The sequence below is a fragment of the Dipodomys merriami genome, unplaced genomic scaffold (assembly GCF_024711535.1).
Source record: "Dipodomys merriami isolate MVZ:Mamm:240054 unplaced genomic scaffold, mDipMer1.0.p SCAF_9, whole genome shotgun sequence".
In the NCBI taxonomy this organism is placed as follows: domain Eukaryota; kingdom Metazoa; phylum Chordata; class Mammalia; order Rodentia; family Heteromyidae; genus Dipodomys; species Dipodomys merriami.
The window spans coordinates 10,144,720-10,167,435 of NW_027206512.1; the positions used below are offsets into that span (position 1 = coordinate 10,144,720).

Below are 22,716 nucleotides of genomic sequence, written 5' to 3' on the forward strand. Positions count from 1 at the left end.
GATAAGTCCCCTTGACTTTTCTTCCTAGTCTGACTTTGAACTGCCATCTCTCAGATCTCAGCATGCTGAGTATTTAATATTATAGATGTGAACCAGCAGTGAGTGGTTTCTTCTGGTTTTTTGAAATGTGAAATGTACAGAAGATAGCTTTCTTATATAGTTAAGTTAACTACTTATGTAGTTAAGTGGGGAGATGGTTTTCTTTGGGGTGGTGTCAGTGGTTTATACTTGATAGCAGAGCTTACACGACTCTGTTTTCAAAAGACTAACCTTTTCCAGAGGAGATGGGGACAAACAAGTCGTTTAAGGATTCAGGTGGACCTGTTGCAACAATGAGAAGTACAAAATGTCATGTCAAAACCAGCTTTACAATGTCGGTGTGGGGGGGGAGGGGGGTATGATTGGGTGGGGGGGAGGGGGGAGGCTGGGAAGGGAGGTGAAGGGTAAACAAAGGAGGAGGCTGCAATGTTTGGTAAGAAATGTATGCATTATCCTGCCCATGTAATTGTAACCCCTCTGTACAGTATGTTCTCAAAAAAAAAAAAAAAAAAAGACTGCAGAATGCACTTAGAGTGAATCTTATTGCTTATGATGCTGTTTGCTATTGTCATTCCATAGCAATAACAACTAGTTAACTTTAGGTAACTAGTTAACTTTAGAGTTGACTCTATGCTTTACTAAAACAGCTTTTTCTCTTTTGGTAATAAGTCACTGATTTCTGTCAGTGATTAATTTTGCAAAGATGCCCTCTGGCTTCCTGAGGACCTTGTCAGTGCTGGAAGGTCAGGATGTCCAGGTTGAGTAACAGTAAAGTAAATGGGAATAGCACACTCAAGGATCCTCTGGGCTTCCATAGTCATGACTTAGCTCCTAACTGGGCTTCATCAGCTTTTGAAGGTATTGTTTGTCCCTCTCTAGCCTCATTTCTTCCTGCCCTACTCTGAAAACTGAACTTTGGCATCTCTTTAGGCAAAGGATTTTGTATTCCTTTACTCCATTTTCTCCTTTCTTCTTTCCCAGCATGTGGTCTGGCTCCTGTGGAGCCTAGATCCTTCCACAATCTAAGATTTGTGCTTCACAAGGATGGAACTGTAACTTAACCTCTCAGCTATTGAATGATTGTGAAGTTGTAGGAACCGAGATAGGATAGGATATTTTGAGCTAGAAGAGTGACTTTTACATTAAAAACGGCACCATTATATTTTCAGTGGCCTAGAGCTATTAGTAAGTTGAGTCCTTATGGTGGTATTGTTAAGGATTTGTCCTTCCTTTAAAAAATTCAAAGCTCAATATTTGAATTTCTGTACATCCTCTTTTTAAATTGTGTACATAGTTTAGTAATTGTACTAGAATCTTATCTCCCTATGGGAATTCTGTAAACCTACTACTTAAATAATGCCTAGTTACTTCTTGCTACTGTTTATAATAATTGTGGTACCTTGTGGTTGAGTCTCTGTGTGTGTGTGTGCGTGCGCGCGCACGCGTGTGTGCGCACACGCACGCGCGCGCACACACACACACACACACACACACACACACACACACACACACACATTGGATACTGAGGCTTAAACTCAGAGCCTGGGAACTGTCTCTTAACTTTTTCACCCAAAACTTGAGCCAATGATCTACTTCTGGGTTTTTGGTGGCTAACTGAAGATAGCAGTCTCACAAACATTACTGTCTGGACTGACTTCAAACTGTGATTCTCAGATCTTAGTCTCCTGAGCAGGTAGGGTTACTGGTGTGAACAGCCAGTGCTTAGCTGTGATTGTCTTTGATTCTATAGGAATCATTGAGAATGGGGTATGAGAAGACCCAAGGACCCAACATAGGGGACATCAGGTCCCTAGGGGCCTTTTCAATCATTACTGTCAGCTGGAAAACTGGGTTTTCAAAAGCAAACACCATTTTAGAAGCTGAAGATTTGCAATGAAGTCTAAGGAAGGTGCTTCTATATAATAGGACTCATTTATTTACTTGTAATGTAGGAGATCTCTAGGTCATGGGCAAGAGAAGCTTCCTGCTTTCCTGTTTTCAAGAATGATTTAATGCTGAAATATTGAAATTATAATCCAAATGCCGGAATCCATGGTTAGGGATCTTTGAGAACTTTGTAGGTGAACACTGGAGGTACCAGCAGGGTTGTGGTTGTTAAAATCTTTCTTCTTTTTCTTTCATTAGTCTCCTGTTGCTGTTTAGGATTTTGAATTAAACACTGAAATTCATGTCAGGAACTAAAATATTATGCTTTCATAAAAAACATGAATTCTATTTAGAGTTGGATCTAATTCTTCAGGAGTTACTTTGTTTTTCTTATGGAAAATGCTTAGACGGCCAGGAGAAAGCAGGGGTAAAAAACAGAAGCCACATTTTCTTTTGAGCTAGTGTCACACTTGCTTTAAAGATGTGCTTTTCTCAGTCTGAAGCACATAGCACTTTTCTAGCTGCTTTGTAAGTGTCTTCCTACTTTTGAACAAATATAATGCTACCACAATTTTGGGCTACCTTGAAACTCCGGAATGAATTTGTTAGATACATAGGTGGTGTTGTATGAAGAGAAAACAAAGCCACATTTTGCAAAATTGAATTGGGAGTCTTTATTAAAAGGTTGCATAGTAGACTCCTGTATCAAAGACCAGCAGCCAGCAAATACACTTAACACTGGATGAAGTTTAAAATTAGCAATTTCCTTTGAGCCAACAAATTACAAAAAAAAAAATCACTTTATAGTAATCTGCTTCGGATGTATAAAAGACACTACAAATAGGAAACTGAGCCATGAAGCCTGAAGAGGAAAGATATAACAAAACAATACCAACAAACAAATTCAGTTCCAGTGGAGAGCTGAATGGGACACCATGGTGACCGGAGAAGAACCAGGAAACAGGAAACAGGACACAGAGACAACGTGGCATGGTGTCCTGGTGCCTAAGCTGATCCAGGCCTAAATGAGGTCAGGTCAGGGGGCAGGTTCACAGGAAGTGGAGTCCCAGGCACTGGACTGACAGGTTTAGTAACCTATTATCCAAGTCCCTGCCCCTGCCTCCAGGGATTCAGGAACACTCAAGACCTGGGAGGTAGGGGCTTCATCTTCCTCCACCATGAAGACAAGATGCCAGACCCTACCATCCACCATGAGGCCAAGATGGTGATGGCCAGGCCTGATCTCCCCACTTTAGTACCTTTTATGGCATTATAAATTTGATTTAATTTTAGCTAACCCAGCATTGGAATACATCTTGAGACAGTAAACAGTGTAGACTTGCATTGTCAAATATGATAGACACCAGCTAGATGTTGAAACTGAATTGAAATTAAGTAACATTACAAGTTGAATTCAGCCCCATTACCTCCCATCATATGCTGAGTAAGTAGTGAATAGATATAAAGGACAGTGACTACTTCATCTTTGTTCCTTGTGTGTTCCTGAAGAAACTGAAAGAAGCACTGAAGTTTTTCATTGAGCTGAAGTACAAGAGAATCACTTTTGAAGCTTCTATATGTAGTGTCTTTTATACATCCGAAGCAGATTACTATAAAGTGATTTTTTTTGTAATTAGTTGGCTCAAAGGAAATTGTTAATTTTAAACTTCATCCAGTTATATACCCTAGTTGGTACTTCCTAATCTCTATGATTTGAAATATCCCATCTCAGAGTGTCATTGAACTTCTTGGTCTACAGTGTAGTGGAACAGTCATTTTTTTCCCTCTTCTTTCTTAGGTTCAGTGCTTGGAGCCAGGTAAGTTTTACCTGACAAAGGCTAGATTAGCAAGAGAGTCTTCTGATTAAAAGCCCAGAGGACTTATTCTCAACTGTACATAGCTATCTTCTATGACAAGCTCTCTGCCTTTCTGTCCAAATTGGGTCTTGGTCTCAGATCACTGCTACAACAATGTGAGGGGCCTAGAACAATCAGTGGACTGATGCCCAAATGAAATTACTGAACAGCCTTAAAGTGTAGTTGATACTTGGATACCTTACAGTGGTTGTGTCCAAGGAGGAACAACATGAGAACACTTATTGACAGGTCATCACAGACTGGATGAGGGCTTCCCTCACTTTCCCAGCTTTCACACAAACATCACAAGTCCCTGAGGCCACTTGAGTACTTCGAGATGTCTCATAAAAAGAAAAAGTCTCACAAAGTGCAAGTGTTAGCAAGGACTTATTTTAGTAAAACAGATAAAGTAGATGATGCTATCTATAAGTACAGTTCTCTGCCAGGTGAAGAATTAAGAGCAGAGGAGTAGTGAAGTATGGTAAAACAGCAAGCTTCCTGAAAAGCAAAATATAGACACTCCATAAAGAAGGGTCCTGGAGCCTTTCCCCAGGGGAGTGGCCTTTATGCTTTATTGATTACCTTCCGTCTAAGGCAGGAAAGACTAAGGAAAAATGAGACCTGGTGAAGGCAACTCAGAAACAAGGTATTTAGAAACATAGACACACTATCTTTACTTCTAAGAGAGATAATAGCATACATTGTTTATCACAAGGATAAGCATCTGTTTTATGGCAGGACGCCTTCTTTCCAGGAAGGAATGCCCCAAATGTCCAGGAGCTCAGAAAGTATAACACCAGAAGTGATTAGAGCAAAGATAAAACACCTATCTTTGCCTAACTTTCCAGTCAGACTCCCTGCCTTTATCATGTAAATACTCCTGATACTCTCTGAAAGCACTCACACTTGGTTAGAGTGTGCCCCTGCCTTTCTGCTGTCTGTCTGCTTTCTGTCTGTTTTCCTGTTTGCTTACTTCATAAAGCTCTGTCAAGTTTTATTTCCATTATGATTTTTTGAGAAATTCTTATTCAGCAGTCAAAGTCAAGGACCCTAAGAAGAGTCCCCACTTTTAGAGGGAAACTTCACAAACCCTCACCTGGATCCAGTGACACTACCATGGGAGGATGATTGGTTGGTAGGGGCCCATGGAACCAACTTGGGCCCCTCATTAGTCTCTGCCACTGGGCATAAGCACAGAAGTGAATCCAGTTGGTCATACCTAATGTGCAGTAGCCAGTACCAAATTACTGATGTAGGATTCTGAGTGAGAACCCAGGGAATTATGGGAATGAGCACCATTTGGGACAGGAGTTTTGAAGCACTATGAGAACAAGAAGCACCATGATGAGCCACATGTTGGCTGTCCTATTTTATGTCCACCAGTTTTTATCCCTATCTACTTAACAGTTTCCCTCTCTTTTTCTTCATAAGGAGGAAAAGAAACATTTCCTGTTCCCCATGCAGGAAATGGGAGTTATTCTTTCTGAGCTGAGGGAGTATACATTAGACCATCATTTGGAGTGGACAAGATTAGTGCTATTTATTATTCTAAAATGTGGCAATGTATCTGGAACTACCTAGATAATAGTGGGTTTTAGGGCTTCCGTTTCTCAGGTATGCTTCCCATTTTCCTGACTATGCTTCTTTTTTCTTTCTTTCTTTCTTTCTTTTTGTGTGTGTCGGTTGTTGGGCTTGAATTCTGGGTCTAGGCACTGTCCCTGAGCTCTTCAGCTCAAGGCTAGTGCTCTACCACTTGAGCACAGCGCTACTTGTGGTTTTCTGGTGGTTAATTGGTGATAAGAATCTCACAGATTTCTTGATTTTAGCCATTCTAACTGGGGTGAGGTGGTATCTCAATGTTGTTTTGATTTGCATTTCTTTTATGGCTAGGGAGGTTGAGCATTTCTTCATGTGTCTATTGGCCATCCTTCTTTTCTCTTCAGAGAAGTTTCTCTTTAAGTCTTTAAACAACAGATGCTGGAGGGGATGTGGACAGAAGGGAACCTTTATTGCATTGTTGGTGGGAGTATAAACTTGTTCAACCTCTTTGGAAAGTAGTATGGAGGTTCCTCAAAAGACTCCACATAGAGCTCCCCTATGACCCAGCAATCCCACTTTTGGGCATTTACCCAAATGACCACAAACAAGACCACACTAAAGCTACCAGCACAACTATGTTTATTGCAGCACTATTTACTATAGCTAAGTTATGGAACCAACCCAGATGCCCCTCAGTAGATGAATGGATCAAGAAAATGTGGTATATATACACAATGGAATTCTATGCCTCCATCAGAAAGAATGACATTGCCCTATTTGTTAGGAAATGGAAAGACTTGGAAAAAATTATATTAAGTGAAGTAAGCCAGGCCCAAAGAAACATAGGTCCCATGGTTTCCCTTATTTGCAATATCTAGTATATGTCTGAGTCAAGCAGAAAAGGTCAGATAAGGTGATGTTAGGGAAATGAACCCTAAGATATGTATTCAACTGTTTTTATTTTCTTTCATGCAATTGTTTCTAACACATTTATAAGATTATTTCTTTGTTGCTTTGTATGTCCCTCCCCCACAATATAACCCCTGCTTTCACTGTATTTGATGTCGGTATAATTTGTGGAGGGGAAGGGGAAAAACAATCGTTTAAATAGGGATACAGGTGGACCCATTGCAACAATGAGATGTACAAGTCATTATGTCGAAAGCGAACTTTACAACTTTGGTGCTGGGGTGGGGAAGGGGGGCAAGGAATGGATGGGAAGGGGAAACAAAGGAGGAGGCTACAATGCTTGATAAGAAATGTACTCATTATCTTGCCCATGTAATTGTAACCCCTCTGTACAGTATTTTCACAATAAAAAAAAAAGGAGGCTTGGACAGGATAGAGAAAACATGAAAAAAAAAAAAAAAGAATCTTACAGCCCAGGCTGACTTTGAACCACGATACTCAGATCTCAGCCTCCTGAGTAGTTAGTTTTACAGGCGTGAGCCACCGGTGCCCGGCTTCCTGTCTATCCTTTTATAGAGAGTTGTCAAGTTTTTACCGTTTCAAATAGAGGGTCAGATGTTGAAAGCCTTGTCCATCTCCCAGTTATTGTATCTTAGCCTTTAAATGAAGGAAGTTTAACTGCTTTGTTAGCTGCTTCTTATTTCCAACTTCTAGTCTGGCCCATTTTGTTAAAAATGATATAATTTCCCAGTATCTTTACCTATCTATCCTTCCTCAAATAGAAGATAATTTAAATGCAAGGGTAAATTTTGGAAATTAAAAATCTAAGTTTGAAGTTAGAATGGTGTTAATTGGAAACCAGGTTTTTAGACCCCAGGCCTACAGTCCAGAAGTCTCATTCTGGTCTAGCCACTCACCTCTATATGTCAAATGTCATGGTGAAAGGCAGGGAAAGGTGATTTATTACATGGCAACCATGGAAAGACAGCACTTCAGTACATCTGCTGTCTTCAAGGATATAGACATTGTTCTTTGGTTAAATAGTGAGAACTGGAGGCAAGAGGTGAGAAAGGTATGCATAGTCCTGGTCAAGATATTGCCTAGCTGACCATTATTTCAGTCTTTGTCCTTAGAGGAGTTAGTGAGAAGCTGTTATCACTTTATTACTGGAACCAAACAGAGGCAAGTTGTCTGCATTCAGTCTTCTAAGCTTTTGGGTTCTGTTTTTGTTGAAGATGCTAAGAGGATAGCATCACTTGTTGGAGTGGGCACTCTGCCCTGTTTCAAGGTGCTCGTCAGTGAATTTTCTCTTTCTTGGAGCCCAAAGTAATTGTAAAGGAACTGCAGCAGAGAGTAGCTCAGTCAAAGAGCATCGATAAGAAGTTGGTGGACTTGGAGTAAATTCTCAGGGCCCAGTAAAACTATCTTACAAGTTCTCTCTTCTAGGACTGAAGGTGTATGCCATTGTGCCCCAATAATTCTTGATTTTGATTTTTTTAAATAAATTCTGGTTCTTGGATGATACTTTACCCTTTAATTTCTGGTCTTAATATATGAATCTATTTTTAATGTCAATGTTTGCTAGCTCCAATCTGAACTACCTATGGGTCTGTCTCTGTGTTCTCATCTTTGGAAATTTTGGTCACATTTTCTGGTATGGATATCTGATTCTTTTCTTTCCTTTTTTAATTGAATATCTGGGTGGTATGATTTTCTTTTTTTGGGGGGGGGTCTGGTTGTGGGGCCTGAACTCTGGGCCTGGGCGCTGTCCCTCAGCTCTTCAGCTCAAGGCTAGTGCTCTACCACTTGAGCCACAGAGCCACTTCCGGCTTTTTTCTTGATGCTTATGTGGTGCTGAGAATCACACCCAGGACCTCATGCATGCAAGGCAAGCTCTCTACCACTGAGCCACCTTCCCAGCCCCAGGTGGTATGATTTTCTATGGGAATGGATTTAACTTCTAGCAAAGTCTGAACAGATCACTTTGATAGAGTGAGGCTGGTCTTTTACTTTGCCTTTGTTTCCACAGCATAGATTCCTGGGATCTTCAAGCTTGCAGTTTTTTATTCTCCTCATCTTTGTCAAATCTACAGCCCCAAATTTTGTTGCCATAAAAGAAACCACTGAAAATATGTGCTCAGAATATTAGGAATTCAGGAAGATGCTCACAGCAGCCTCTTTCTCCATAGTGTTCTTGAGTTTCGCCCCATACCTGTCCAGTCCATATGTACAAACACCACGACAAGAAAGCAAACAGAGAGCCTGGGAAGGTGGCTCAGTGGTAGAGCGCTTGCCTTGCATGCATGAGGCCCTGGGTTCCATTCCTCAGCACCACATAAGCAAAAAGAAAAAAGCCGGAAGTGGCCCTGTGGCTCAAGTGGTAGAGAGCTAGCGTAGAGCTGAAGAGCTGAGGGACAGTACCCAGGCCCAGAGTTCAGGCCCCACAACCGGACCCCCCCCCCCCAAAAAAGGAAAGCAAACAGAGTTTGCTTATGTGCTGTTACCTTTTTTCTACCCTTGGGCACCTGACTGCTTTGGCTATCCTTATTAGAAAGAGACAGAGACAGAGAGAGCTTCACAAAATTGCTCTTGAGTTTTGGCTACTTGAGGTTGTTTTCAGGAGGAGGAATTGTTTGGAAAATCTATCATATCACAAGCAGAGAGAGAATTCTGTATGAATGATTTAGCTTCTGAAAAACAACTAGATTCATTGCAGTTAGCATTTCAAACCATTCATGAGCTCAGTTTACTTTAAGGTATAACTCTTTTAAAAGTGTTTTTTTTTTTGTAGCTTGCTTAATGACACATTTTATTTTATTTTTTAAAATTTTTTATTGTAAAGATACTATATAGAGGGTTACAGTTACATGGGCAAGGTAATGAGTACACTTCCTATTGAGCATTGTTACCCCCTCCATTGTTTTCCCCCTACCATCCCTTCCCTCCCTACCTTCCCCGAGGTTCTTTTTTTTTAAATTGTGATTAAGTGATTACATAATTTCCCAAATTTCACAGTATTGTGGAATAATGATGCTCATTTAAAGTCACAAGTTCATTCTAACTTTCCTGGAGCAAATTGTCTATCACAGTCTATAACATATAACGGTATACACATATATACCATACATGTGATCAGCAGCATGGGGCTATTTAGTAGTGGTTCGACCAGATGAGTGGAAGTTCTTTGTTTCTTAAGTCCTGTTAATTGTGTCATATCACCTAATATTTTGGATTTAGCACCCACTTATCAGGGAGACTGTGTACCGTTTGTCTCTTTGCTCTTGGCTTACCTTGCTCAACATGATTCCTTCTAGCTCCATCAATTTCCCTGCAAATGTCATTATTTTGTCATTTCTAATGGCTGCATAATATTCCATTGTGTATAGATACCACAATTTTTGGATCCATTCATCTGTGGTGGGGCATCTGGGTTGTTTCCATATCCTGGCTATTGTGAACAGTGCTGAAATAAACATGGAGGTGCACGTGTCCTTGTGTATTGGTTCCTGTTGTTCAGGGTAGATGCCTAGAAGTGGTATGACTGGGTCGTAAGGGAGTTAATGACACATTTTAAATGTTATTTATAGACTTGGATTCCTTTTCTAAAGACATGAGCTGCTTAACTATTGGCTCGATTTCCTTCATCATTTTCATACTTAATTTTAAATCTTCCTGGAGTTTAATTTTATGTTTGCCCATTAAAGAAATGATTATGTCAATTCACACTAGTTTGCAGTTTACCTTTTTGAAGAGATGCAATGTCTGGAGCTATTAATTCACTGAAAATCACGTTTCAGACTGCTCAAGCTTGATAATACCACATAAACTGAAAAAAAAAACACAAAGGAAAAGCAAATATGGGGGCCATGATATCTCTCATGTAAACATGTAAATGAACCCCTGATGTTAAGTTGTATCATAATAGGCTTTTCAAGTCAGATGAGACTAGTCCTCAAATATTCTTTTCCTGTTTAATGAGCTTTGAATAATTTTCACACACTATTAATAATTAGAGTCCATTTACGTCTCAGGATTTTTTTTGGGGTCCGGTTGTGGGGCCTGAACTCTGGGCCTGGGCACTGTCCCCTCAGCTCTTCAGCTCAAGGCTAGCGCTCTACCACTTTGAGCCACAGCGCCACTTCCAGCTTTTTTTTCTGCTTATGTGGTGCTGAGGAATCGAACCCAGGGCCTCTTGCATGCAAGGCAAGCGCTCTACCACTGAGCCACCTTCCCAGCCCCACGTCTTAGGATTTTGATGTCTGTCTGGAAGTAGTCAAGGATGAGTTTTCTCCCTCCCATTATAGTTTCTGTGCTTGTTCTGTCACAATGAAGTAGACTGTTCATTGGAAAGGAATCAACTAATTACAGTTTACTTTTAAACAGATTTGTTTTAAATAGATTGTTATCTAGTACTTAAAATCATTTATCTGAACTGTCAATTTACTGTTGCTTTTCCCTTTACAGATATTCCCGAGATGTCTTCTGGTAATGACCAGGTTTCTATACCCATGTCTCAGAGAAACACAAATGGTCTTACCGGAATGACCTCCTATGACATGAAGACAGTTACTGAAGGGGCTGTGTTGAGTTTTCATAACATCAGCTATCAAGTGAAAGTGAAGAGTGGCTTCCTCTTTGGCCGGAAAACAGTTCAGAAAGTAATACTATCAAATATCAAGTAGGTGCACAAACTTTTTTTTTTCAAAACATTAATTAAACAAAGGAATTATATTGTATCATTTATATACACACATAAAATGTACCTTGAGCGAATTTACTTGTCTATATTATTCCTTAATCCTTTTCTACTCTCTCCCATTTTTATAACAGCTGTGATAAGTTACATTATGCTATTTTCATACATATGTAAAATATACTTCTATCATATTTTGTGCATGAACTTGTTAACTGCTTTATTTACATATGGTGAATTTCAAGGATTTTGCATATTACTAGTAAGCTGTTGTGAATGTCTATATATGTAAATATATATACTTACATATACATACATACACACACATACACACATGCTTTTCTTTCTTTTGTTTAAACTAGATTAGATCACTTGTGTTGTGTATGTTTTATGTGTATGTTTTAACTTTCAAAGGATCTGCCAAACTATTTTTTAATAAGAACTGTACCACCTGCATCTACTTTGTGGGGGAAGGGAGACCTGAACAATTAATGTGTCACTTTGTTTCTCTTGAGTAAGTCTTGCCTTTTGGTCTGGCTGGATGATTTACTGCTTTTTGATTACAGGGATATAGTTGTAACCTGAGGTTTCATTTTCCCATCTGGAAGAGACCATATAGACAATATATACCTCCAGATCCATGCGTGTTATAGAAACTTGGACATTGTTGACTCTTTGTATTCTAGCAGCAAGGGTGTTTAAATGATAGTATATTGTTTAAATGATAGTATAATGGGGTGGTTTGTAGTCTGAACCAATTAATACTTTTCTTCCATTATAAAAACAAAAAAATTTCCATACAAGAAAACTGTACTTTAGCTGAAGTTATGCAACCAAAGTCAAAAATGGTAAGGATTTAGAATCCAATTGAATGCAATCAACTCTACTGTAAAAGCATCAGGTAATTATGATTTGTATTTTTTTCCATTCCATTCAGGGCATAGTGTTGAATGGGTCCTAGAGCAAGGAAAGAGATGAACGTAGAACCTACCTACTACCAGGTAGACTCTAGTAGTTCAGAGATGTCACTACAGTTCATGCTTTTATGATTCCCAAAGAATTTATACTTCTCTATGGTATCAGGAAGAAATTTGCATCAAGCAGCATAATGTATGTGTTTTATTTGTTGAATGGCAGAAAATAATTATTCCTAGGCAAAGCCAGCAAGTTCTTTTGACTATAAAGCTTGGGAATTGGTTTATAAAAGTGTCCTTTGACTCAGTGTGGCTGTAGACCTATATGGAATCAGATCACCCTCCTGTTTCCTTGATGCTTTGTAAGGAGCTATTGTCTTTTCTTCCTAGAAAGAAACTTGGCAGGTCAGAAATGGCCTAGTTTTTTCACAGGGTAAGGCAATGTGAAAGCAGGATAGAACATTACTGGGTGTCGATGGGAGAGAAATGATAAGATTTTGAGACTGACATGGGCCAGAGTCCTGTGCAGGATTAGAACTCTGCCTACACAGCAACACCTACTATCATATGCCTGTTACTTTTGTCTAGTTAAGGACTCTTTATTGAAGAATAAGAAATAGGATGGTGGATGCAAAGCTTGTGTGTGTGTGTGTGTGTGTGTGTGTGTGTGTGTGTGTGTGTGTCCACACTGTCCTGAGCTTGAACTCAGTGCCTCTGCACTGTCTTCCCTCAGCTTTTTGCTCAAGGTTACTTACCACTCTACTACTCAAGCCACAGCTCCACTTCTGGCTTTCTGATATTCAGTTGGAGATAGCGTCTCAGGACTTTCCTACCTAGACTGGCTTTGAACCACAATCCTCAGATCGATCCTGAGTAGCTCCTGAGTAGCTTGAATTGCAGGTGTGAGCCATCAGCACCTGGCAAAGCTTTTTATCTTTTGCTGTCTGCTTAAGCAGGGTAACTTAATGAAGCACAGACAAACCTTTTGTAACTCATAGTAATCAAGAAAATACTGGTAATCTCAGCTGAAAGAGGTGGAAAGTAACAATTTGAATGTGGGCCAGTTGATTAGATGTAAAAATGCATATTGTGTGAGGACACATTTTTTTCAGCTTCTTATTGTTATTATAAAGGTGATTTACAAAGATTTGAGTGCAGTTACATCAATCAGGTAAATAGTATATTTTTTGGACAATGTCACCCTTTCCCTAGTGCTCTCCCAGTTTTTCCTTTCTATATCCAACCCACAAGTTGTATAGTTAATTTTCAACATATTGTCTGGTGAGTACTGGTGCTATATTTGTTCACCCTTTGTCCCTCCATTTCTGTGCCCTCAGTTACATCCCAAAGATAGGTAAGTAAAGAAACAAGGCAAAAAGATAAAACAGCAACAAGCTTCTGAAGTTGATAAATAGTATTTTAGATGATGAGATGCACATAGAGGACACATTTTTTTTCATTATTATTATTTGGTCGGTCGTGGGGCTTGGGTGCTGTCCCTCAGTTCTTCAGCTCAAGGTGAGCGCTCTACCACTTGAGCTACAGCGCCACTTCCGGTTTTCTGGTGGTTTATTGGAGATAAGAGTTTCACGGACTTTCCTGCCTGGACTGGCTTTGAACTGTGATCCTCATATCTCAGCCTCCTGAGTAGCTAGGATTACAAGCGTGAGCCACTGGCGCCTGGCTAGGACACATTTTTTTGAATGTGGTGATTGCCTTCAAGGCCTTGGTCATGCTAGGCAAGTGCTGTGGCACCGAGAAGCTTTTCTGCTACTTTCAAGCTGAGAGAATAGTGATGAGATACACCAAATGTCTCCTGTGCTCAGAGCTTCACAGTATTTATGGTTGAATGATGGCATCTTAGCAAAGAAGAAGGTTTTCCTAGACACATAAAAACTAGACTAATCTTGCAGTTGTTTTTTTTTTTTTTATAATTGGTAAGACACCAAGGGTTGGTATTCATGCTTACTCACATTTCTTTGTGAATATACATGGGAACATCATCCTTTGTTTTTTCTATGCCAGTCCTGGTCTTGAACTTAAGGCCTGGGAATTGTCCCTGAACATCTTTTGGTCAAAGCTCTACCACTTGAGCCACAGCCCCCACTTCTGACTTTTGTAATTTAGTGGATATAAGAGTCTCACAGACTCTCCTGCCCAGGCTAACTTTGAACCATGTTCTTCAGATCTTAGCCTCCTGATTAGCTAGGATTATAGGTGTGAGCCACCAGTTCCTGCAAAAGAACTAGGAATTGTTAGGTGTTACCTATAATCTAAAGTCTTCTTTTGTGTGCCAGTTCTAGGGCTTGAACTCAGAGCCTGAGTGCTATCCCTGAGCTTTTTGTGCACAAGGCTAGTGCTCTGCCACTTTGAACCACAGCACCATTTCCTCATGATCCTTTTTTGACTACACCAATTTCAATTTTTCTCTGGTCTTTGGGATCTAAATTAGAGCTCCTATGGTGTGGGAAGGGATGCTGTCATTATCTTCCTTGGGTTTGATAGCATATCACCATTTAGATCAACACCTATATTCATAAAATATTGAAGAGAATTTTGACTTTTATCTATCTGAATCTTCTATCACTAGGACAGTTGCCAAGGATGATTTTCTGTTTTTATCATTCTTAATTTACATTTCTCAGTGAGAAGTTTCATTTATCATCTATTTAATTTGCTGTATAGATTCATGTATTTATATTTTATTCAATTGCATTCAGAAGTAATACATTACTATTATTTATCTCTATACTTGTATTTTCCTGATGAAGAGTAAAAGGATTTTCAAGGTGAGTCCCTCATTCATTTGATTTACCCTCATCCTTCAGTATTTCCTTTGCTTAGGAAAAAGTTCCAAACATTATATTTAATCTGCTTCGGATCTAGAATCAATTGCTGTTTATTTTTTGGAGTATGTATTTAGAAACCAAGGTCTGGGTGTTGAGAATGATCATTGCTAAACCAGGTGTTGGGGACTTACCTCTAAAATCTTAGTTATTCAGGATGCTGAGATCTGAGGATATGTTTGAAGCCAGCCCAGGTGGAAAAGTACATTAGACTCTTATCTACAAGTAACCAGAAAAAAGTCAAAAGTGGAGGTGTGACTTGAGTGGTAGAGCACCAGGCTTAAGCAAAAAAAGCTAAACAAGCATGTGAGGCCTGAGTTCAAGTCCCAGTACCAGTACAGCAGAAGAAAAAGGAGGAAAAGAGGAGGAGGAGGGAGGAAAGGAAGGGAGGAGGAGGAGGAAAGGAAGGAAGGAAGGAAGGAAGGAAGGAAGGAAGGAAGGAAGGAAGGAAGGAAGGAAGGAAGGAAGGAGAATGCTCTTGCTGTTAGAATTCCATTACTTTGAGGCTTTCTCAATGCAAAGAACTAGGAAATATATTTTCCATCTAACTTTCTTTAGCTGCCTCTATATAGATTTAAACTCTTGACATCTCATTAATGCATGAATTTGAATCCAACACTTTGGATTCTTCCACATTTCCATGTTTGGGAAAGACCTGGATGTCATTAGTCTTAATGTACTTACTACTTTGCTCAAGTTTTCTTCTTTCTTAATGTAAGCATGTGTCTAGTATGGAGGCTCCTCTCATCCTCCATCCTTGAATTGTGGTCTGTATTCTTGGGTAATGTAGTGGCTTTGTCTCTCCCCAGAACTCCCATAACCTCCCTACTAGAAAAGGAAAGGAGGGATATGATTGACACATTATTGGAACCAAAAATAACAAATAAGAACATAACTCAGTTTTTTCCCATTCACAATGTATAAATTTTGAATAAGTTATTTTTTAAATTACCTGACTTTTTATTTTCAAGACTAGGACTTGGACTCTTAATCTGATGCTTTTACTTATTGGCTAGTGCACTACCACCTGAGCCACATCTTCAACCTCTGATTTTATTTCTAAGTGACACAAAGACATAAATAATGGACACATCATTCCCATGGTTTCCCTTATTTGCAATAACTAGTACATGTGTAGGACAAGGCCAAAAGCTATGTACATATGACCATATAAGATGATGTTTAAGTGAAATGAACCCCAAGATAGGGACACAAATATCTTTTTTCTTGCTTGCTATTGTCTCTAATGTATTTATAATGTACCATATGATTTTTTTTTTGTTGCTTTGTATGTTCCTCCCCCACTGTATAACCCCTGTTTTCAAAAGATGCCCTGCATCTTGTATATATACTTCTCTAATTCAGGGAGGGGAAGGGAAAAAACAAAATGCATAAATAAGGATACAACATCAAGTACAGTGAAAACAGGGGTTATACCATGGGGGAGGGACATACAAAGCAACAAAAAATCACGTGGTACATTATAAAGTACATTAGAAACAATAGCAAGCAAGAAAAAAAACACACTTGATGTTGGTATAATTTGAGGAGCAGAAAGGGAAAAACAAATTGTTTAAATAGGGATACAGGTTGACCAGTTGTAACAATGAGATGTACAAGATACAGGTTGACCAATTGGCAGCAATGAGATATACAAGACCCTGTTGAAAAACGAACTTTACAATTTAGGCAAGGGGGGGAGGGAGGAAGTATAGCTGTGGAGGTGGGAGGGAAGGGATGATAGGGGGGAAACAAAGGAGGAGGCAACAATGCTCAATAGGAAATGCACTCATTACCTTGCTCATGTAACTGTAACCCCTCTGTACAGCATTTTAACAATAAAAAAGAAAGAAAAAATGGACACATCAATGGCTTATTTTCTAATTCTTGGCTTTTTAAAATTAAAAAAATGAATTTTTGTAGAACATCGTAGATCTTTATATATATGATGAATTTCAGTGCCTTCTAGGTGCCTGGCTTTGGCTATGACACTAGCAGTACACATAGGTCACTTGTTCACAAGTCTGGTTGTTTAAAGGGAAATTCAGAAAACAAGAGCACTTTTACTACATTGCTCTGCATGATAGAAGGATTCAAAGCCACAGCTCAAGTGGAGGGCTTGGCAAATAGAGACTGAAAATTGAGGACCTTGTACAATGATGTGTGTAGGGAGGTAGGCCATGCTCCAAGAACAGGCTTCACTCCTGTACACACAAACAAAACAAGACTGAAGGTTTATTATCCACTCAAATGTAATAGAAGTGACATGGTTTGATTTCATTAATTCATGTTCAGTGAGGTGCTTGTCCTCAGAAGGAAGCAGCAGGAAGTGGTCTCATTATGGAATGTTCTTGGCAATATTTCATATTATAATAGCAGTGAGATACATGCAAGTATTGTAAAGCAATAAACAAAAGTGGAGAAGAGCTTGTGAGGGATGGCAGAAGAGCAGATGGTGGGGAGAGAAGGTAATGTGGACTGTTGACTCTTATAAAGAATCTGATCATAAATATTTTCAGCTTATTGGTTCATATATTACATTACAATTACACTTTGTCCTTGTACCATAAAGACATCTTCAGACACTACATAAACCAATGAGCATGACTCTTTTCCAATCACACCATTCAAATAGAGAACAGGTGACCAGCTGCAGTATGCTGATCCCAGAAGCAGAGTGAGAACTTCACAAAGGCCAGGACTTTGATTTTTTTTCCATTTCTTTACTGCTTTCTTTATTCTCTGCCTTATCTCATGTTCTGTAAGAGTGTCTTGTGTGCACATAGTTGGTGCTTAATCATTGTGCTCAGTGAATGGAGCTGTGATTAGACACTGATCCAGATGGGAATTCTTGCATTTATGGTACATCAATATTGTGTTCTGTAAAGTTGGAATTTAGTGTCAATGCCAGCCAGAGTCAAGTACCTTTCTTGACACAATCATTTCCAGTTTTGGGTTAAACATTCCAAATTGCTTGGTCTTTATATGAGTAGATCTTTTTAAAATCTGGAAAGGTTTTCTGTCAAGAAATCCTTAGACACTAAGGAGCTATTAATAAATAAATGCATCACAAGCTACAGTTAGAGTTACTTACCCAATCATTGGTGTATTCTTACATTAGACAAAAGAGGAGGAGCATAACAGATGCTGTGGGGTGGGGGGAGGAGGAGGGGAAGATTGGATGGAGGGGGGGAATTGGAAGGGATGGGAAGGGGAAACAAAGGAGGAGGCTACAATGCTTGATAAGAAATGTACTCATCTTGCCCATGGACAGTATTTTCACAATAAAAAATGTACATCATAATGAGAAAAAACCATTAACATAAGGTATAGTTTGTATACATGGTGATAATTGACTCCCTCATTAGGGAGTAGAGAGGAACAATAAACATTTTAACCTTGGCACAGACATTCATCTTATTTCCAAGGTCTTAAGCTTATAGTGTCCAAAACAGCTCTAACTTAGACTTAGGGTAGTAATTTATCCTTCTGTTTTGCTTTGAGTGTTTGGCTTTCTGGGGTCCAGTTCTCAGCTTTCTGAGTGCTATTGAGGTGGCATGCCAACCTCTTAACCCTTTCCTGGTCTCACAGCTTGGCTCTACACACAACCAACCAAAAAAGAAAAAAGAAAAGAAAAAGAAGGAATAATCTTTTCTGGGGCTGCATATTTTGCCTTTGCAATTGGTAAGACAGTTTTCTGGAATGCCAAACAATGCAGCTCTTTCATCCTCTAGAGTGCTTCATGCAAGCATTAGGGTTTCTAACTTAAGATGTCTTGAATTTTGGTGTGATTTTATGAACATTATTTCTGCTATGTTCTACAAGTAATGATTAATTGTGTCAAAGTGAAGTACCAAGTGAAGTGATTTGAACACACTGGTCATCAATGGTATTCAAATGCTGATGAACACTTCAACCAGTGTTAGGAGATACTATACTTTTATCAGTCAACAATTCTTTGTTACTCCTCAAGACTTGGTACATTTTGCTGTTTACAAGTTTATCCATATTCTTGGGTGCATTCAGTGAAGATGCTAAATTTTGGAGCTTTCTGTAGGGTGGAATAATAGATCAGTCTGTTTTCATGTTTGCAGTGGGATCATGAAGCCTGGCCTCAATGCCATTCTAGGACCCACAGGTGGAGGCAAATCATCGTGAGTATCACAGAATTATTCGTCTTTGCTCACTTGCAATCTACTTTTAAAGACTGCTTTATCATGAATGGGATTGCCTGAGCATTTGCTATGGTTGTGGGGTATGGGCCTGGGAACTGGGGAGGCTGTGCAGTTGGGCTGCCTTGTGGTTGTTTCCCAAGCACCAGGAAGTCATATTAGGTCAGCTTCACCAATGGCACATGCTAAATAAAGGACTGGAATTTAATGTTGGCCTATATTATGAGCTAATGGGGAGGGCAAAGAGAATGATATTTAAAATCAACGGAATGGAGCATAATTCAAGATTTAATTCAAGGCATGAGTTTAAATGAGAAAGCACATTGCCTATAATCCTAGCTACTCAGGAGGCTGATCGCTGAGGATTATGGCTTGAAACCAGCCTGGATAAAAAGTTCTTGAGACTCCTACCAAAAAGAAAGATTGGAAACAATAGCAAGAAAGAAAAAACCACTTGTGTCCCTATCTTGGGGTTCATTTCACTTAACTTCATTTTATATGGTCGTATGTACATAGCTTTTGACCTTTTCAACTTGTCCCAGACATATACTAGTTATTGCAAATAAGGGAAACCATGGGACCTATGTCTCTTTGGGCCTGTCTTACTTCACTTAATATAATTTTTTCCAAGTCTTTCCATTTCCTAACAAATGGGACAATGTCATTTTTTCTGATGGAGGCATAGAATTACACACACACACACACACACACACACACTATACACACACACACACACACACACACACACACACACACACACACACACACACACACACACCACATTTTCTTGATCCATTCATCTACTGAGGGGCATCTGGGTTGGGTTGCTTCCATATCTTAGCTATGGTAAATAATGCTTTAATAAACGTAGTTGTGCTGGTAGCCTTAGTATGGTCTTGTTTGTGATCATTTGGGTAAATATCCAAAAGTGGGATTGCTAGGTTATAGGTGAGCTCTATGTGGAGTCTTTTGAGGAACCTCCATACTGCTTTCCAAAGTGATTGAACAAGTTTACACTCCCACCAACAATAAGGTACCATGTGATTCTTTTGTTGTTTTGTATGTTCCTTCCCATGGTATAATCCCTGTTTTCACTGTATTTGAAGTCAGTATAATTTGGGGAGGGGAAGGGAAAAAACAAGATGTTTAAATAGGATACAGGTTGACCCATTGTAACAATGAGATGTACAAGACACTATGTTGAAAAACGAACTTTACAATTTGGCGGGGGAGTGTAGTTGTGGAGGTAGGAGGGAGGTGATGTTAGGGGAAAAACAAAGGAGGAGGCAACAATGCTTGATAAGAAATGTACTCATTAATTCCCTTGCTCATGTAATTGTAACCCCTCTGTACAGTATTTTCACAATAAAAAAAGTTACTTTAAAAAAAAAGAAAGGTTGAAAGTAGAGCTATAGATCAAGTTGTAGAGTGCTAGACTTGAGTAAAAAAAGTTCAGGGATAGTTCCCAGGTCCAGAGTTCAAGCCCCAGGACCAGCACAAAATGAAACAACAACAACAACAAAAGAGCACATTATCAGGATTGACAACTGGGAGGATCTGACAGCAGGAAGAATTGCTTGGGAGGCCTATGATACATCAGCCCGTGTCCTTGTTTTCATATTTGGGGGCTTTCTTGTAGCATATAATGAAAAGGAAGCTGAGAATTTGTATTATGTGTGTATATATATAGACACATAATATACACATATATATTATGTATATATATTATGTGTCTATATATATACACACATATATATATATACACACATACATAGGTATATATACATATGTATGATATATACACCAAACTTTATACATATTAAAGTTATACAAACATACATGCACACACACACTTGTGTCATTTTAGTTAAGCCATAGATTTCTTGGCTAGTTAATTTTTTAATATTAGCAGGATTTAGCTTCAGAGTAGTTGAGGGATATGACCTAGGGATATGGTAGGCAAAAGAACCACACAACATATATATTTTCTTCTAGGTTGTTAGATATATTAGCTGCAAGGAAAGACCCACAGGGATTGTCTGGAGAAGTTCTGATAAATGGAGCACCCCGACCTGCCAATTTCAAATGTAATTCAGGTTATGTGGTACAGGTAAGTATGAGCAGATATGGATTTTAGGTTTCCTCTATTGCTTTGTTGGCACATGCCTTGGCTTATAGTTTAGTGTGCTTCCAGTCGATTGTGTAACCAGCTCATTGATCCAGGTTTCTCCATACCAGCGTTTCCTAATCTCCATAGATGAGGCTGGAATTAATGGACAGGCAGAGAGGACCTGGAATAGGACTCTGTGGACTAGAGGCACCAGCTCTAGCTGGCTATTTTTGTTGTTTTTCTTTGTTTTTGTTTTTGGTGAAGGCCCTGGGCTTGAACTCAGGGCTTGGGCACTGTGCTGTAGTGTTCAATGCTAGTACTCTACCACTTGAGCCACATCTCTACTTCCAGCTATTTTTTAGGGGTTGCTTAATTGGAGATAAGAATCTCATGGACTTTTTTGCCCAGACTAGCTTTAAACCATGATCCTCAGATCTCAGCCTCCTGAGTAGCTAGGATAAAGGTGTGAGCCAGTGGTGCTGGGTGGTAAGTCATTTTTAATGTATGCCCCATTATCCTTTTTTGCCCTTCTTCCCCTTCTCCTCATCCTAGAAAAGGTCTGTGCAAATACTTGTAGAAAGCAGTCTTGCAAATGCCTTGTAAAAATCATCATAATTGTCTGAACTCTGTTTGAGGTTGCATTTGGGGGTAAAAATATTCCAGAGAGTCTGTATATGGAGTTACTGCTATTGTTGAATTACAGAATTATACCTTGGGTATGCTGTTTTTATGGGTTAAGTTGCACATACTTGTGTGTATTTTGCACACATATATTTACATATACTGAACTGAAAAATCTAGTATGTCTCATTAACATACCTTCTTGCCTAAAGGACGATGTGGTGATGGGCACCCTGACAGTGAGAGAGAATCTGCAATTCTCTGCAGCCCTTCGACTTCCAACAACCATGACAAACCACGAAAAAAATGAACGCATCAGCATGGTCATTAGAGAGTTAGGTCTGGATAAAGTGGCAGATTCCAAGGTAATGGAAAAGTGTTTTTGTATCATAGCCAGGACTATTCCTCTGTGAGTAACATGATCTTCATCAGATGTTTCCTAGAAGGTGTGTGAACTGAGTGCCTGCTTTCTACAAGGATTTTTAAAAAAGAAAAAGAAAAATTCACTAGTTCAAGTGAAAAATTCACTAGTGCAAGTGAAGCTGGCAATGCAATCTTAACAATGTTGAGCCCTAGGAATGAAGCGTGGAAAAGTGTCCTCATATGGCTTCTTTTCTAAGTCTCTTCCCCTAGGAGGTTCTAGTCATGGCTTTGGGGTATGTGGATACTTCCTTTTCTTCTTTCATATGTTGCTTTCCTTCTTTAGCTGTTCCCTCTTTTCCTCCAGGAGATGTTTGCATTTTTTAGGCATATATCCTGACTTGAGAAATCACAGTAATCCAAGGACTCTCGGTGTGAAAGTTTTCTTTGCTGTAATTTGGTTTCCCAGACTACATTCAGTCATGTTAGGATTGTTTCTACTCTATGCAGTGCTCAAGTTGCTTTTTCCAGTCCCTCTGTTGGTGTTTTTGTCTCTTTTTCCCTTCTTCCTTCCCTTCTTCCCTTTCCTCTGTCAATATTTCTTACCATACTCTTGCATGCCAGGTTCTGTTAGGTTTTAGAGCTAGGGTATGGCCAAGAGTAACAGAGTAGACAACATAGTTCCTCCATTCATGTGTTATGGAGGAGCAGAAGTAGAAATTGAGATGACTGTGGAAATTTTGAGTAACTATTTGGAGCTTTGGGCAAAA

General features: G+C 39.3%; 1 protein-coding gene across 2 annotated transcripts in view; it reads left to right on the forward strand.

Annotated features, from left to right (window-relative positions):
- Positions 1-22,716, forward strand: part of Abcg2 (ATP binding cassette subfamily G member 2 (JR blood group)) — a 55,557-nt gene that overhangs the window by 8,540 nt on the left and 24,301 nt on the right. For both annotated transcript variants that reach the window (XM_070012812.1, XM_070012813.1), the window contains exons 2-5: positions 10,695-10,908; positions 18,778-18,837; positions 20,851-20,965; positions 21,799-21,951. In XM_070012812.1, coding sequence (XP_069868913.1) covers positions 10,706-10,908; positions 18,778-18,837; positions 20,851-20,965; positions 21,799-21,951 — 531 coding nt within the window. In that variant the 5' untranslated portion in view covers positions 10,695-10,705. The remainder of the gene's footprint in view (positions 1-10,694; positions 10,909-18,777; positions 18,838-20,850; positions 20,966-21,798; positions 21,952-22,716) is intronic.